The sequence below is a fragment of the Haliotis rubra genome, unplaced genomic scaffold (genome assembly GCF_003918875.1).
Source record: "Haliotis rubra isolate DU_JTF1 unplaced genomic scaffold, ASM391887v1 Scf199, whole genome shotgun sequence".
In the NCBI taxonomy this organism is placed as follows: domain Eukaryota; kingdom Metazoa; phylum Mollusca; class Gastropoda; order Lepetellida; family Haliotidae; genus Haliotis; species Haliotis rubra.
The window spans coordinates 1,560,266-1,578,675 of NW_025765991.1; the positions used below are offsets into that span (position 1 = coordinate 1,560,266).

The window sequence follows — 18,410 nt, forward strand, 5'->3', positions numbered from 1 at the left end:
AAGTGTCAAGGAAGTGAAGTTTACTGGTGTCAAGCAGGTGAAGACGTCTCTCTCGATCTCGCGAGTTTAAAGTTCTGTGCCAGTTCCAGGTATAGTTAAAATTGACACGACCCACACATCTGTAGTGAATGATGACCCACCCGTAGTTTGTGGTGGTGTCTGTTTGAGAGGTGTATATCGGGAGTTACTGAGTCTGCCCCTGTGGTATTTGCAATTACCGACACAACAGGCGGCTTTTCAGATTTACGAACATATCCCGTCATACGTAACACATCTGTCGGCTGTCTTGATAACTGTCACTATTTCTGACGGAAGCGATATTGATAATCACTTAAATAACGACCCGTAGTTTACTAGACAGCAAAATACACAGCCTGTATTAAATTAGTAATTACAGAGTTTTGTCCCTTCGACAGTGTAGTACAAGTCCGGTCATGTAACCGTTTTACACGAATTGAGACATATATATATCCTACATGACCTATATATTCCATATGATCTATATATTCTATGATATGAGTGAGTTTAGTTTTACGCCGCACTCAACAATATTCCAGCTTCATGGCGGCGGTCTGTAAATAATCGAATCTGGACCAGACAATCCAGTGATCAACAGCATGAACATCGATCTACTCCGGAAGACGGCATGGGTAATAGAGGCGAAGAACGATTGATGTGCCACGAATGGCGCTTAAAATGTTGAATTGCGTATATTTTACGTGTGTAAATACAAATTGATTTTTAAAAATATGAGGTTGGAAATCTGAGAGCACAATGGGTGTCTACCTTTGATGGTAACCAATCAAGCGATATTTCATTTTGATATTAAATATAGGAAGACTGGTCATTTTCTCATTGTTGCGCAACCCCATTTGCTACACAGTGTGCCTGTGCCTGGATCTTCACGGTTGTTCCTATGATATGTATCAGTGGCGGATCCGGGTGGGGGTGGGGTGGGGGTTGTTGTTGTTGTTTCAGGGGTTCGACCCCCCTTTGAAAATGACTTAAGATCACATTGAAGATTATTTTTTTGCGTTGACGGAGCCAATGGGGCTTCCAACCCCCTGAACCCCCTCCTTTTAAAATCCGCCCATGCTGTATATACTCTAGTCTGTCTCACAATCCCTGAACCACATTAATTTCCCTACTGCCAAGCCCTCTCTGCAGTGCTAAAGCCCTAAATAAAGCAAGTCCAGATTTCCTCAGGTTCAGGTTCTGAATCTCTGGTCACCCTAGGGCTCCTTTTCAATATAAATGGGCTTGTTTGTTACTATCAAAATTATATATATTCAGAGACTAAGCCTTAGTCTATATATACTCATGCCTTGTGTGTTCCAAGCTACAAGATGTCCGGGACAAAAAAAACAACATCTGGATTGGTGGACGACTGGCAGGCTAGGAAGACTGTAACAGAGTGCAATCTGCGCATGCTCGAAACTGAAGACTGCAGTGACGCCACCTTCCGGTTGGGGCCACAGAAACAAGTGGTCCGAGCTCACAGTTACGTTCTTGTCAGTCGGAGCTGTGTATTCAAGGCCATGTTGTGTGGCCCCCTGGCGGAGAAAGGGGAAATAACCATTCCTGACATTGAGCCAGACATCTTCAAGGAATTCTTAAGGTTAGCCTAATCTAGCAGTTTTGTATATTGAATAATACATTAATGAAAACAACGCCTTAAGCTTTCTTTTTCTGAACTTTATCAATGTTTCAAAGATGTTGGGAAGACCAAAAGTTCACTTTTGAGGCACCAAGTGTTTACCACAGCATAGCAAAAGTCAGTATAATATTATATATGCTTACCTCGCCAGGCAAGGGATAAAAAAGATAATAATCGACACTTACCTCCACATGTATTTTCAAACATAAAATCGGAACTGGTAAACATATAAAAGTGAAAAGGCACCCGGATTATGTTGCTTTAATTTGAAATAAGCTAAAGATTGAAAAGACATTAAGAACATTTTTTTAATCTGAAACCCTTTTTTCTGACATATTATGCAGGTATGTGTACACAGACAAGGCTACTATTAACGCAGAAACTGTCACAGGACTCATGTACACATCCAGGAAATATTCTCTAGATGGATTGTACGACCTCTGTGTAGCTTTCATGGACGAGTCTCTGTCAGACGACAATGTCTGCCAGATCCTCGAGGAGTGTCATGGTTACGGGGAACTGGACTTGGAACAGAAGGCCTTGAAGATCCTGACAGAAGGAGGGGAGAGAGTCACCAAGTCTCCAGGATTTGTGGGTCTTTGTTCTGATTGTCTGGGGAAGTTCCTGAATTCGGAGACGCTGAACCTGAAAGAGGAGGATATATTTGAAGCAGTGCTGTCCTGGACAAAGGAAAAATGCCGGAAGGAAGTTGTGTGTGACACGCCTGAGAACGGACGAAGACTCCTGGATGACATGAGGTATGAGATCCGGTTTACCAGCATGCCCCTGGAGTATCTGGTGAAGGTTGTGGGCCCATCTGGATTACTGACAGTGGATGAGAAAATGAGAATAATAGACAGAGCCGTAGACACGACAGTGGACATATCCCCGTTTAGACAATCCAGGAGAAATGCCACACAAACGTTTGCAGGGAATCTGAATGCACAGACTTCTACAAAAACTCAGAATACATCAGCTTACAGTTTTGGAATAGCATCGAATACACACACTGTTACAGGGAATCTGAATGCATCCTGTAAAATCGTGAATAGATTTTCGTTACTGAGCAGCTGGGAAATGCCAGCTGGGCAAAATGCTATCTCATTTACACCAAGTGAGAGCATCCTCCTTTATGGCTGTCAGCTATATGGTGGGCACGATGTTGCAGACTATACACTGACAATCAGAGTGTATGACGCTAACGACGTGGTGCTTTGTGAACCATTCCAGGACACAGTGCTGCAGATTCAAAAGAAAAGGCAGCTGAATAACGTCGTGTTTAAAACGTATGTCTCCCTCACAGCAGGTGCAACGTATACTCTCTATGCGGACATGAAGGGGCCTGCCACTTGTTGTGGCTTGTACGGAATGGACACAGTAACAGTGGGGGGAGTACAGTTCACATTTACAGACTCCCCAATGAGTACCACCATCACATCCACCGGGCTGGGACAGATACCTGGCTTGATATTCTGTCCCCGCTCCTAGAGAGTATGTCACGTGTCCTGCTGACCGACACTGTGGTGGAAACCGGATCATTTTTGGCATGAAAATGATAAACTGAGTTGACTATATGTAGATTCACGACCCTCATTACATTGATACATGTGTCTTCCAGTTGACTATGTAGATTCACAACCCTCGTTACACTGATACATGTGTCTTACAGTTGACTATGTAGATTCACGACCCTCGTTACATTGATACATGTGTCTTACAGTTGACTATGTAGATTCACGACCCTCGTTACATTGATACATGTGTCTTACAGTTGACTATGTAGATTCACGACCCTCGTTACACTTATACATGTGACTTCCAGTTGACTATGTAGATTCATGACCCTTGTTACACTGATACATGTGTCTTACAGTTGCCTATGTATATTCACGACCCTCGTTACATTGATACATGTGTCTTACAGTTGACTGTAGATTCACGACCCTCGTTACACTGATACATGTGTCTTACAGTTGACTATGTAGATTCACGACCCTCGTTACATTGATACATGTGTCTTCCAGTTGACTATGTAGATTCACGACCCTCGTTATATTGATACATGTGTCTTACAGTTGACTATGTAGATTCACGACCCTCGTTACATTGATACATGTGTCTTACAGTTGACTATGTAGATTCACGACCCTCGTTACACTGATACATGTGTCTTACAGTTGACTATGTAGATTCACGACCCTCGTGACATTGATACATGTGTCTTACAGTTGACTATGTAGATTCACGACCCTCGTTACACTGATACATGTGTCTTACAGTTGACTATGTAGATTCACGACCCTCGTTACAATGATACATGTGTCTTACAGTTGACTATGTAGATTCACGACCCTCGTTACACTGATACATGTGTCTTACAGTTGACTATGTAGATTCACGACCCTCGTTACAATGATACATGTGTCTTACAGTTGACTATGTAGATTCACGACCCTCGTTACATTTATACATGTGTCTTCCAGTTGACTATGTAGATTCACGACCCTCGTTACAGTTGATACATGTGTCTTCCAGTTGACTATGTAGATTCACGACCCTCGTTACAATGATACATGTGTCTTACAGTTGACTATGTAGATTCACGACCCTCGTTACAATGATACATGTGTCTTACAGTTGACTATGTAGATTCACGACCCTCGTTACATTGATACATGTGTCTTACAGTTGAATATGTAGATTCAGTTGACTCATGTAGACGACCCTCGTTACATTGATACATGTGTCTTCCAGTTGACTATGTAGATTCACGACCCTCGTTACACTGATACACGTGTCTTACAGTTGACTATGTAGATTCACGACCCTCGTTACACTGATACATGTGTCTTACAGTTGACTATGTAGATTCACGACCCTCGTTACACTTATACACGTGTCTTCCAGTTGACTATGTAGATTCACGACCCTCGTTACACTGATACATGTGTCTTACAGTTGACTATGTAGATTCACGACCCTCGTTACATTGATACATGTGTCTTACAGTTGACTATGTAGATTCACGACCCTCGTTACATTGATACATGTGTCTTCCAGTTGACTATGTAGATTCACGACCCTCGTTACACTGATACATGTGTCTTACAGTTGACTGTGTAGATTCACGACCCTCGTTACATTGATACATGTGTCTTACAGTTGACTATGTAGATTCACGACCCTCGTTACACTGATACATGTGTCTTACAGTTGACTATGTAGATTCACGACCCTCGTTACACTGATACATGTGTCTTACAGTTGACTGTGTAGATTCACGACCCTCGTTACACTGATACATGTGTCTTCCAGTTGACTATGTAGATTCACGACCCTCGTTACACTGATACATGTGTCTTACAGTTGACTATGTAGATTCACGACCCTCGTTACACTGATACATGTGTCTTACAGTTGACTATGTAGATTCACGACCCTCGTTACATTGATACATGTGTCTTACAGTTGACTATGTAGATTCACGACCCTCGTTACATTGATACATGTGTCTTACAGTTGACTATGTAGATTCACGACCCTCGTTACATTGATACATGTGTCTTACAGTTGACTATGTAGATTCACGACCCTCGTTACATTGATACATGTGTCTTACAGTTGACTATGTAGATTCACGACCCTCGTTACACTGATACATGTGTCTTACAGTTGACTATGTAGATTCACGACCCTCGTTACACTGATACATGTGTGTCTTACAGTTGAACTATGTAGATTCACGACCCTCGTTACACTGATACATGTGTCTTACAGTTGACTATGTAGATTCACGACCCTCGTTACACTGATACATGTGTCTTCCAGTTGACTATGTAGATTCACGACCCTCGTTACACTGATACATGTGTCTTACAGTTGACTATGTAGATTCACGACCCTCGTTACACTGATACATGTGTCTTACAGTTGACTATGTAGATTCACGACCCTCGTTACACTGATACATGTGTCTTACAGTTGACTATGTAGATTCACGACCCTCGTTACACTGATACATGTGTCTTACAGTTGACTATGTAGATTCACGACCCTCGTTACATTGATACATGTGTCTTACAGTTGACTATGTAGATTCACGACCCTCGTTACATTGATACATGTGTCTTACAGTTGACTATGTAGATTCACGACCCTCGTTACACTGATACATGTGTCTTACAGTTGACTATGTAGATTCACGACCCTCGTTACACTGATACATGTGTCTTCCAGTTGACTATGTAGATTCACGACCCTCGTTACATTGATACATGTGTCTTCCAGTTGACTATGTAGATTCACGACCCTCGTTACACCCTGATACATGATACATGTCTTACAGTTGACTATGTAGATTCACGACCCTCGTTACACTGATACAGTTGTGTCTTACGAGTTGAATATGTAGATTCACGACCCTCGTTACACTGATACATGTGTCTTCCAGTTGACTATGTAGATTCATGACCCTCGTTACATTGATACACGTGTCTTACAGTTGACTATGTAGATTCACGACCCTAGTTACATTGATACATGTGTATAGTGCACGGCGTCAAAACCATTTCACACAGATACTACACAATATGTGTTAACAGAGAGGTAATTATTGTCCAATGAAACTGCATGAAAGTTTACATATACCCCATATTTACATAACTATTTGCCTACATGGTAAATCATAACAACAACAGTACTCTTTTGTGCGTGGACCCGTGAAGATCCGGAATAGAATAGGTCTTCAGCAACCCATGCTTGCCACAAAAGGCGACTATGCTTGTAAAAGGCGACTAACGGGATCGGGTTGTCAGGCTCGCTGACTTGGTTGACACATGTCATCGGTTCCCAATTGTGCAGATCGATGCTCATGCTGCTGATCACTGGATTGTCTGGTCCAGACTCGTTTATTTACAGACCGCCGCCATGTAGCTGGAATATTGCGTAAAACTAAACTCACTCACTCACTCTTTTGTGCGTGATTTTGATTAGCTCCTTATTGGTAGAAGGAAGAGCATTTTACCGATATAACCATGTAGCTGATAGTGACGGGGTAGTGGGGCAGCCAAGTGGTTAATGCGTTCACTCATCACGCCGAAGACCCGGGTTCTATTCCCCACATGGGTACAATGTGTGAAGCCCATTTCTAGTGTCCATTGCCGTGGTATTGCTGGAATATCGCTAAAAGCCGCGTAAATTTAAACTCACTCACTCTCTGTATGTAGACTACATTATAAGTGTCAAGTCCACGGAGTCAGTCAACCTCAGCTGCAGGGTTGTTCTCACTTTTCCACCTATTCGCCAGCACACAAAGGGTGTTGGTTCGAATCCCGGATGGGACTCAACCCAAAGAGCACTAGAATCTGCAATCCCAACGGTGAGATGAATGTAACATATGTTATATTTGGGATTACACTTTCTTAGTAAAAGTACAGATTCTAGAACTTTTGGGTTGAGTCCCATCCGAATTCGAACCAACACCCTTTGTGTGCTGGCGATTAGGTGCCTGACTCTGAGGGTGTGGGTCTGAATCCCAGATGAGACTCAACCCATGAAGTATTAGAATCTGTACTTTACTAAGAAAGTGTAATCCCAAATATATAATAAGTTACATTTGACCACATTCTAAATGGAATTGTGTAATCATAGCTGTTGGCCGTTGGAGCCTGCCAATTTACACTTATCAGTGGGGTACACAAAGTCCGCAGTCTAGACTACCAGTTATCCGACTTCCATTTTGTGGAAGTCGCCGTGACTGAACGGGTTAGGCGGCTGACTTGTGTGTGCTGGCGAATGGGTGTCTCACTGAGAGGGTGTGGGTATGATTGGACAGGTTTCTTGAAAACCGTTATATCGGATCTCCGTTATTCTATAGATAGCAGATTAAAAAACCTTCAAGTGCTTCTAGTACAGGCCTCGAGCTTGGGAAGGTGCATCAAGGAATTCCCAAGTTAGATATGTCCTTGTACCGCCAGCCATATAGCTGGGATATTGTTGAGTGCGGCGTATTATTGTCATGTTTCTATCCGTCCAGTATTGTCGTAACTGGCGTTTGGGTGTTAGTAAACCCTACCTCAGTTACCTATTGCTTATGGTCGTTCCACATTGTCAGGGGAGATGTAAGCTCCAGCTCTGCACTCGCTTGGTCCATGGGGAATGCTCAGTCAAGGAGTGAGGGGTCGGGCGACCGTGACTCCTAACTAACTACATCACATTCATGTACTGGCCTACATATATTCAAGTATAAACGCAACACCAAGTTCTATACTCACATAGGTTTACTGTCTCGCAGTCCATATCTCTCCAAGTACAAGTCCAACACAAGACAGAGCAGGCTCGTATCCTACGGGGAACTTAGTAAAGTGGATTGGCTTCCGAAATGTTGAGCTAGTACTCTCCGCACTCTCTCTCTCTTAGCGCCCAAACATGTCTTTTTAAATGAGACGAGCCTTGATACAGTTGCAGGCAACGCTGAGGTCTCCTTGGCTTTAGTTCTATCTATTGTATCTGAGGGCTAGAAATCATCGTCCAAAACGGAGCCAGAACACGTTTCTTGACAGGCGAGCGGATCTTCCAAATACAGCCGGGGTCGCGGGGTCATGTACCTTTTAAGAAGTTCCGGAGAAGAAATAGTTCCCTCTTTAACAGGCTGTATCTCAGTTGTTCTTGGGTCTACGGTCAAAACAATTAGTGTTCTGGAATCACCAAGACGCCATCTACCATACTGGCACTTTGTGTGCAGAATCTGCACATTTTGGGAGCAAACTACTCAGAAAACTGCTGGAAAACATGGCCAAAAGACTGAAAACGAAAATAACTGCCAAACGGTACATTTTAGCGACTTGACCCGTCCAGGCGAAATTGTTGGGAATTCGATTATGCATCTGTACAAGAAATTTGGAAGTGGTGAACAATTAGTTCTTGAGATGTTTGCTGTCAAACGTTGACATTTTGGAATTAATTTTGAATCAGGGTTTTAACCCCCGGACATGGTAGACAGCCCAACAGACTTTCTAATGGTCAAGGTCAACAAGGTCACGGGGGTCAAAGTCATTTGACCGGTCCGTCACAAGAAAAGTACTTTTTTTGACGAGCTAAGACGCCGCTGTTACTGCTTCTGAGCTAAAAGGAATTGGTGTTTCTGCTTTGCCCGGACCTAGTGTATCGTATGGAATGGTCAAACTCGGCAAAACTGATCCCGACGTCTGTCCGCATGTCTGTCCGCCAAACTATTTCCCCCCTATTTTCTCCGGAACTATTCGACGTACAGAACTGAGATTGTGCAGAAAGCTTCCCATTAACTGTGCCTACTAATATAGTAAATGTCAAGTCATTCACTTTTCAACTTTCGTTGCTATGGCAATCTGAAAAATAATAAGTTTAAATCCAAGATGGCGGCCAAACGGCGGGCAGTATCCCCTTGGAACAAAGCGGTCGAAAATCATCGGAATCTCATGGCAGAGACACATACCAAATATGGACGCTATTGGGTCGATGCTGACGGAGATATATGCTGTTTTAGGCCGTTCTGATAGCATATCGCATTTTTGCACACTTTCAATCCAATATGGCCGCCAAACCACGTGACTTTTGACATATGACTAAGAACAGAAAATGTACAGCAACAACAGACAACATCTAAACCAGCTTGTTGAAGACTTTTCCCTGGTAAGTTTGCTTTTGAAAAACCCGTGAAGAACAACAGAGTGGGAAACAAACTGAGTGCAACACGTCACAATTTAATTCTGGATCACAAAAGTCCAGAAACTCTCCGCACTGTGGGCACTTTCTGACAAGGGTTTTGACCAAATGGAACATGCAGTTGTTATTAATACATGCCAAGGATGAAAAATGCAAAAAATATTCGAAAACTTTCAATTTACACTCGCTCGCCCATGGGCCACTGTTCGCCCATGGGTTCATGGGCGAGCGAGTTGAAAATTGACAGTTTTCGAAACATTTTGTTTTCATTTTTTCATCCTTGGCATGTATTTATAACAACTGCATGTTGAAGCAGATAGCATGAGACCCAGCTGGTATTAATAAATGTCGGTAAGACAAGAACCTGTACACACTCTTACAGGGTGTCTTCAGTTTCTTAATGATAGTACTTGGGGCTTTTCTCACAGAATGGTTAAATGGAGATATGTCAACAGTTGTGTCTATGGCTCTGTCCATTATTCGTATTCTCTCGCTGTCTGTCAACAAACCAGATCTTCCCACAACCTTGACAACATACTCCATGGACATGCTGGTGAATCTGATGTCATACTTTATCTCCCCAGGAGTCTCCGTCTGTTCTCAGGCGTGTCACTCACACCTTCCTTCCGGCATCTTTCCTTTGTCCAGGACAGCACAACTTCAAATATGTCTTCCTCCTTTAAATCTAAGATTACTTGACCTGACAAATTTAGCCGCACAGTCAGGGGCAAAGCTGCCCGAATCGGAAGACTGGATGACTTTCTTTCCTCCTTCAGTCAGGATCTTCAGGGCCTTCTGTTCCAAGTCCAGTTCTCCGTAACCATGACACTGCTCCAGGATCTGGCAGACATTGTCTTCTGTCAGTGAAGTCTCCAGGAGCGTTACACAGAGACTGTACAATGCATCTAGAGCATATTTCCTGGATGTGTACATGAGTCCTATGACTGTATCAGTGCTGACAGTAGCCTTGTCTGTGTACACATACCTACAACAGCATGTAAGAAAAAAAGGATAGGAAGAATTTCCCAACGGTTGTATTATTTTGTTTTAAGCTAACTTCAGAATAGCATAATCAGAATTGATATTTATTTTTGTTCAGTTAAGCAAATGCTTGATGTTATTAGGAATGTTTCTTCCCATTTGGATCAATGTGATGGGGCAAGCACATTGCTAATGTACAAATCCATGCAGTTTAATCGTAAGGGCTTCAGTCTTCCAGACTTCTCGAAGAAGTATAGGTGAGGGTTTTTATCATTGGTAAATGTATCCATAAACATGGTCTAACCTTAGGAACTCTCTGAAGATGTCTGCCTCAATGTCAGGGATGGTTACCTCCCCCTTCTCCGCCAGGGGGCCACAGAACATGGCATGGAAGACACAGCTTCGACTGACAAGAACGTAGCGGTGAGCTCTGATCTCCTGCTTATTCGACCCTACAAGGAAAGTGACGTCACTGAAATCTTCTGTGTCGAGCATGCGCAGATTACACTGAGTGACAGTCCTTCCAGTCTGCCAGTTGTCCACATACCCAGATTCTCTGCTGGCACCTGTCATCTTCTTCATCTACGAACAGAGAAAGTAAGGATGAAATAACGTGATCATTTGTGCTTTAGATGATATTAGTTTTTTTAAAGCAAGGGGCCAGTGGTGTACTTGAAATGTACTCGAATTTGCAATTTACGAAGAAAGTTGAAATTGGAAGACGTCTTGCCTGGCGTTAAAGGACCCTGTCTTCTCTGGCACTGGCCTTTCACAGATCTTTCACCTGTCCAGTCATGTTGTGTTTGGGAATGAGCGGGTTGATGACAGACTTACAGGACATCCCAGTTTGCTGCATCCCTCATCTTTGATTTTCTGATAGGGGACGGTTAGGCATTTCACATACAAATTAAGATCTTCAGATCGGCAGTCGCATCGTTCAGTCAAAGTCATGTACAAATGCATGTTTTGATCAAACTTCAGTTTTCAGCGTGAGACCCCTGACTTCTACATAAGCATCACGTGATCGCACGTGCACATCGTGACAGTTAAGGCGCCTGCCTTTCTATATGCGTTGCAAAACACAAAATGTACTTTGGAGGACAGTATGAGCTACACGGGTTTGCAATTTCGCTATAAATGTGGCCGTATAATAATTTTGACGAGGTATGTATATGAAGTGACATATTCACAATATGGCAGAAATATTGCAAATGTGAATTTTAACTAACTCCTTCACAAACTTACTTCCCTTGGAATTTAGCAATTTTATACTTTCGTAGAAAGGATAACTGCACAATTATAATTTTCCACAGACACCACTGACATTAAAATACTGACTTTATGTATTTCATTTAGGCAATTGTACATTATGGATAGCACTCTCTATGTGTACTAACCAGCCGTTTCAACGCATTACCTGAGAGGTATTTACATAAACAGGTTTTGTTTTCTACCGATACAGATTTCTATGAAATATAAATATAAACTGAAGAGAGCAAAGAAAGTACACAGGTGTAATATTTGGTGTTGCAATCCCAAATATGCGTTCTAAATTATAAAATTATTGAAAAACATTGATTGTATAGAACGCAACCATCATGTTTCAATTGCCAAAATGCAACCGAAAACATTTGTACGTGTTTTGCACGAATTTTTGCAAAATTGTGATTATTGTCCCATGCACCAGCACTTTTCTGGCAGAGAGTATAAAACCTGTTTGTCGTGAAGACTGAACAATCCTTGACAGAAATCTCACGAGGAAATGCCAAGATTGACGTCGGCGCAACAAGAACAGGCCAAAGGAATGACACAAATGGGTGCTTTCAACAGCGATATTGCAAGGACATTGGGTTGCACAAGACAAACCATAATTCGGCTGTTTAACCGTTTCAGTACGACAGGCCAGACATGTGATCGACCCAGAAGTGGACGTTCCAGAGTCACAACACCCAAGAGGATCGCTATCTGCGGGTTCTTCACATACGCAACTGGATGTTGACGGTGACGTTATCAGCAGCCACATCATTGGGTCATCGCGTAAGCCGATTCCACAGTGACAAGACGACTTCGTCCTGCTGGCATGTATGGGCCTACCGACCGCTGCGTGGAATGGCCTTGACCTTCCAGCATCGTAGGAACCGTCTGCAGTGGTCATCACTACATCGCTGTTTATTGCTACAATGTCATTTTGCTGATAAAACACGTGTATTGCGGTGTGCTTCAACATACATTTTCATTTCATCAAAAGGTTTTGTTATTTTTTCTTATTGAAGAAGCACAACCTGTGTACTTTCTTTTGAACATCAGTTTATATAAACCAATGTTCACGATTCCAGGTGTTCACGGTGAGGGGAATGAGCTTACCCTGCCACACCGGTGGCACCTGTCACAAACACATGCCAGGGCAAGTCAAGTCTCCACCTGAACTTACAAGGCAACATATAGTGCTGTCAAAATAGCCTACTGCATGAGCCACCATGTTTGTCACCGATGCGTCACGTTAAAATGTTCCACCAAAACAGCCTTTACTGGAGACTTCGGATGGTGTCCTTACGCACGAGTCGAGTGACGCTTTTGTAATCATCATTGACATAACACTGGATCATGTACTTCAGAGGTCCTAAATCTGGGTTGGATATGAACAGTTAGTGAGTGAGTGAGTTTAATTTTTACACCGCACTCAGCAATATTTCAGCTATATGGCGGCGGTCTGTAAATAATCGAATCTGGAACAGACACTCGACAGCATGAGCATCGATCTGCGCAATTGGGAACCGATGACATGTGTCAACCAAGTCAGCGAGCCTGACCACCCGATCCCGTTAGTCGCCTCTTACGACAAGCATGGGTTACTGAAGATCAATTATAACCCGGACCTTCACGGGTAACAGTTGGGATCTTACCTTGTAACATGGGAGAAAACGGCAAGCGCGAGAGGGTGTGTGATCGCTGGCTTGAGTAATCTTTAGCTGAGACAACTTCCGCATTCCTAGTGTATATATACACCTATATCAATGTCTATCGTATGCTGCTATCGCGTGACAACCCTATCAAACTCTATACTCTGAGCCACGGTAAGTTAGCCAAGTGGACGCCGACGACTCGAGTTCGATCCACCACATAGGCACACCACATGAAATCTCAATCAGGGGAGGGACCCTCACTCACACTACAGTATCACTACGTTTAGCCGCTGACATCTTCAGGAAGGTGGTCATCAGAGCTTGCCTTCAACTGCAGTGGGCAGGTGCGTGGGTGTAGATGTGTACAAAAGTGAGTGTGTATTTACGCAATTAAATCAGCCTACTGCTAATTTTCTTATTTTCTCATTTATTGTTTTATGCAAACACTATTGTAAAATAATTACCTATAATTATCTGTTTTCTGGCTGGTAACAGCTTTAGACTTTACAAAATGAACCAATATGTTTACTTAATTTATACGCAAATAAACAAATGACCGTGAAACTAAACTCTCCATGGTAAGGTGGTTATGTTCTACTGTTGGAGGTACTAGCCATGGTAAGGTGGTTATGTTCTCCTGTTGGAGGTACTGGCCATGGTAAGGTGGTAAGGTGGTTATGTTCTTCTGTTGGAGGTACTGGCCATGGTAAGGGTAGTTATGTTCTCCTGTTGGAGGTACTGGCCATGGTAAAGGTGGTTACGTTCTCTGTTGGAGGTACTGGCCATGGTAAGGTGGTTATGTTCTTCTGTTGGGGGTACTGGCAATGGCAAGGTGGTTATGTTCTCCTGTTGGAGGTACTGGCCATAGTAAAGGTGGTTATGTTCTACTGTTGGAGGTACTAGCCATGGTAAGGTGGTTATGTTCTTCTGTTGGAGGTACTGGCCATGGTAAGGTGGTTATTTCTCCCGTTGGAGTACTGGCCATGGTAAAGGTGGCTATCAATTTGCCCTGTTGGAGGTACTGGCCACGGTGGTAAGGTGGTTATGTTCTCCTGTTGGAGGTACTGGCCATGGTAAGGTGGTTATGTTCTACTGTTGGAGTTGTTGGCCATGACAAGGTGGTTATGTTCTACTGTTGGAGGTACTAGCCATGGTAAGGTAGTTATATTCTCCTGTTAGAGGTACTGGCCATGGTAAGGTGGTTATGTTCTCCTGTTGGAGGTACTGGCCATGGTAAGGTGGTTATGTTTACTGTTGGAGGTACTAGCCATGATAAGGTGGTTATGTTCTACTGTTGGAGGTACTGGCCATGGTAAGGTGGTTATGTTCTCCTGTTGGAGGTACTGGCCATGGTAAGGTGGTTATGTTCTCCTGTTGGAGGTACTAGCCATGGTAAGGTAGTTATGTTCTCCTGTTGGAGGTACTGGCCATGGTAAGGTGATTATGTTCTCCTGTTGGAGGTACTGGCCATTGTAAGGTAGTTATGTTCTCCTGTTGGAGGTACTGACCATGATAGGGAAGTTATGTTCTACTGTTGGAGGTACTAGCCATGGTAAGGTGGTTATGTTTTACTGTTGGGGGTGTTGGCCATGGTAAGGTGGTTATGTTCTCCTGTTGGAGGCACTGGCCATGGTAAGGTGGTAATGTTCTCCCTATTGGAGGTGTTGGCCATGATAAGGTAGTTATGTTCTCCTGTTGGAGGTACTCGCCATGGTAAGGTGTTTATGTTTTACTGTTGGGGGTGTTGGCCATGGTAAGGTGGTTATGTTCTCCTGTTGGAGGTACTGGCCATGGTAAGGTGGTTATGTTCTCCCGTTGGAGGGTACTGGCCATGGTAAGGTGGTTATAGTCTCCTGTTGGAGGTACTGGCCATGGTAAAGGTGGCTATGTTGCTCTGTTGGAGGTACTGGCCACGGTAAGGTGGTTATGTTCTCCTGTTGGAGGTACTGGCCATGATACGGTGGTTATCTTCTACTCTTGGAGGTACTGGCCATGGTAAGGTAGTTATGTTCTTCTGTTGGAGGTACTGGCCATGGTAAGGTAGTTATGTTCTCCTGTTCGAGAGGTACTTTCGCCATGGTAAGGTGGTTATGTTCCATTGTTGGAGGTACTAGCCATGGTAAGGTGGTTATGTTCTCCTGTTGGAGGTACTAGCCATGGTAAGGTGGTTATGTTGTCCTGATGGAGGTACTAGCCATGGTAAGGTGGTTCTGTTCTCCCTGTTGGAGGTACTGGCCATGGTAAGGTGGTTATGTTGTCCCTGTTGGAGGTACTGGCCATTGTAAGGTGGTTCTGTTCTCCTGTTGGAGGTACTGGCCATGGTAAGGTGGTTATGTTCTACTGTTGGATGTACTAGCCATGGTAAGGTGGTTATGTTCTACTGTTGGAGGTACCTAGCCATGGTAAGGTAGTTATGTTCTCCTGTTGGAGGTACTGGCCTTGGTAAGGTGGTTCTGTTTCTGTTGGAGGTACACTAGCCATGGTAAGGTGGTTATGTTCTCCTGTTGGAGGTACTGGCCTTGGTAAGGTGGTTATGTTCTACTGTTGGAGGTACTAGCCATGGTAAGGTGGTTATGTTCTACTGTTGGAGGTACTGGCCTTGGTAAGATGGTTATGTTCTACTGTTGGAGGTACTAGCCATTGTAAGGTGGTTATGTTCTACTGTTGGAGGTACTGGCCATGGTAAGGTGGTTAAGTTCTCCTGTTGGAGGTACGTTGGCGTAGCCATGGTAAGGTGGTTATGTTCTCCTGTTTGAGGTACTGGCCATGGTAAGGTGGTTATGTTCTACTGTTGGAGGTACCAGCCATGGTAAGGTGGTTATGTTTCTACTGTTGGAGGTAGTGGCCATGGTAAGGTGGTTATGTTCTCCCTGTTGGAGGTAGTGGCCATAGTAAGGTAGTTATGTTCTCCTGTTGGAGGTAGTGGCCATGGTAAGGTGGTTATGTTCTACTGTTGGAGGTACTGGCCATGGTAAGGTAGTTATGTTCTCCTGTTGGAGGTAGTGGCCATAGTATGGTAGTTATGTTTCTCCCGTTGGAGGTAGTGGCCATAGTATGGTAGTTATGTTCCTCCCGTTGGAGGTACCGGCCATGGTGGCAAGGTGGTTATGTTCTCCCGTTGGAGGTACTGGCCATGGTAAGGTAGTTATGTTCTCCCGTTGGAGGTGCACTGGCCATGTTAAGGTGGTTATGTGTTTTACTGTTGGAGGTACCCAGCCATGGTAAGGTGGTTATGTTCTCCCGTTGGAGGTACCGGCCATGGTAAGGTGGTAATGTTCTCCCATTGGAGGTGTTGGCCATGATAAGGTAGTTATGTTCTCCGTTGGAGGTACTGGCCATGGTAAGGTGGTTACGTTCTCCGTTGGAGGTACCGGCCATGGTAAGGTGGTTAATGTTGCTTCTGTTGGGGGTACCGGCCATGGCAAGGTGGTTATGTTCTCCGTTGGAGGTACTGGCCATAGTAAGGTGGTTATGTTCTTCCGTTGGAGGTAAATTCGGCCACGGTAAGGTGGTTATGTTCTCCTGTTGGGGTACTGGCCATGGTAAGGTGGTTGGCGTTCTCTGTTGGAGGTACTGGCCATGGTAAGGTGGTTATGTTCTCCTGTTGGAGGTAATTGGCCATGGTAAGGTAGTTATGTCTCCCGTTGGAGGGTATTGGCCATGTTAAGGTGGTTATGTTTTACTGTTGGAGGTAACCAGCCACGGTAAGGTGGTTATGTTCCTGTTGGAGGTACTGGCCATGGTAAGGTGGTAATGTTCCCATTTGAGGTGTTGGCCATGATAAGGTAGTTATGTTCTCCTGTTGGAGGTAACTGGCCATGGGTAAGGTGGTTACGTTCTCCTGTTGGAGGTACTGGGCCATGGTAAGGCGGTTTATGTTCTTCTGTTGGGGTACTGGCCATGGCAAGGTGGTTATGTTCTCCTGTTGGAGGTACTGGGCCATAGTAAAGGTGGTTATGTTCTTCTGTTGGAGGTAATACCTGGCCATGGTAAGGTGGTTATGTTCTTCTGTTGGGGGTACAATGGCCATGGTAAGGTGGTTATGTTCTCCTGTTGGAGGTACTAGCCTTGGTAAGGTGGTTATGTTCTTCTGTTGGAGGTACTGGCCATTGTAAGGTAGTTATGTTCTCCTGTTGGAGGTACTCGGCCATGGTAAGGTGGTTATGTTCTCCCTGTTGGAGGTACTGGCCATGGTAAGGTAGTTTTGTTCTCCCGTTGGAGGTACTGGCCATGGTAAGGTGGTTATGTTCTCCTGTTGGAGGTACTGGCCCATGGTAAGGTGGTTACGTTCCACCGTTGGAGGCACTGGAGCCCATGGTAAGGTGGTTATGTTGTCCTGTTGGAGGTACTGGCCATGGTAAGCAGGTAGTTATGTTCTCCTGGGCTGGACGTACCAGCCATGGTAAGGTGGTTATGTTCTCCCGTTGGAGGTACTGGCCATTGTAAGGTGGTTATGTTCTCCTGTTGGAGGTACCGGCCATGGTAAGGTGGTTATGTTCTCCCGTTGGAGGTACTGACCATGATAGGGTAGTTATGTTCCACCGTTGGAGGTACTGGCCATGGTAAGTTGGTTATTTTCTCCCTGTTGGAGGTACTGGCCATGGTAAGGTGGTTATGTTCCTCCCTGTTGGAGGCACTGGCCATTGTAAGGTGGTTATAGTCCCGTTGGAGGTAAATTGGCCATGGTAAGGTGGTTATAGTCTCCCGTTGAGGTACTGGCCAGCGGTAAGGTGGCTATGCTGCCCCGTTGAGGTACAATTGGCCACGGTAAGGTGGTTATGTTCTCCTGTTGGAGGTACCGGCCATGGTAAGGTGGTTATGTTCTACCGTTGAGCTTGTTGGCCATGATAAGGTGGTTATGTTCCACTGTTGGAGGTACCAGCCATGGTAAGGTAGTTATATTCTCTCCCGTTAGAGGTACTGGCCATGGTAAGGTGGTTGTTCTCCCGTTGGAGGTACTGGCCATGGTAAGGTGGCTGCGGTTTTACTGTTGGAGGTACTGGCCATGATAAGGTGGTTATGTTCTACCGTTGGAGGTACTGGCCATGGTAAGGTGGTTATGTTCTACTGTTGGAGGTACTGGCCATGGTAAGGTGGTTATGTTCTCCCGTTGGAGGTACTCCAGCCACGGTAAGGTAGTTATGTTCTCCTGTTGGAGGTACCTTGGC

The 18,410-nt window shown here is 44.3% G+C and overlaps 2 protein-coding genes across 4 annotated transcripts; one reads left to right on the top strand and one right to left on the bottom strand.

Annotated features, from left to right (window-relative positions):
* LOC124275169 (BTB/POZ domain-containing protein 6-like) lies at positions 1-3,305 on the top strand. 3 transcript variants are annotated; one of them, XM_046710667.1, is made up of 4 exons: positions 1-89; positions 1,340-1,618; positions 2,002-2,593; positions 2,681-3,305. In XM_046710667.1, exons 2-4 carry the CDS (start codon positions 1,347-1,349, stop codon positions 3,143-3,145), a joined length of 1,329 nt encoding a protein of 442 aa, XP_046566623.1. In that variant the 5' UTR covers positions 1-89; positions 1,340-1,346; the 3' UTR covers positions 3,146-3,305. The 3 variants fall into 3 exon arrangements, with proteins under 3 accessions (XP_046566623.1, XP_046566624.1, XP_046566622.1); XM_046710668.1 differs by having other exon boundaries at positions 2,002-2,588; positions 2,676-3,305; XM_046710666.1 differs by having other exon boundaries at positions 2,002-3,305.
* Positions 3,306-9,672: 6,367 nt separating this feature from the next.
* LOC124275134 (BTB/POZ domain-containing protein 6-like) lies at positions 9,673-10,916 on the bottom strand. The gene is made up of 2 exons (XM_046710624.1): positions 10,644-10,916; positions 9,673-10,343 (listed from the first exon to the last, which is right to left on the bottom strand). The coding sequence occupies exons 1-2, from the start codon at positions 10,910-10,912 to the stop codon at positions 10,019-10,021; spliced, it is 594 nt and encodes a 197-aa protein (XP_046566580.1). The 5' UTR covers positions 10,913-10,916; the 3' UTR covers positions 9,673-10,018.
* Between the last annotated feature and the right edge of the window lie 7,494 nt (positions 10,917-18,410).

Excerpts from the sequence above, each read along its gene's own strand:
- LOC124275169 (XM_046710666.1), top strand. The coding sequence starts at position 1,347 with ATGTCCGGGACAAAAAAAACAACATCTGGATTGGTGGACGACTGGCAG. Across the intron at positions 1,619-2,001 it reads ATCTTCAAGGAATTCTTAAG|GTATGTGTACACAGACAAGG; the intron begins GTTAGCCTAATC and ends CATATTATGCAG.
- LOC124275134 (XM_046710624.1), bottom strand. The coding sequence starts at position 10,912 with ATGACAGGTGCCAGCAGAGAATCTGGGTATGTGGACAACTGGCAGACT. Across the intron at positions 10,344-10,643 it reads ATCTTCAGAGAGTTCCTAAG|GTATGTGTACACAGACAAGG; the intron begins GTTAGACCATGT and ends ATGCTGTTGTAG.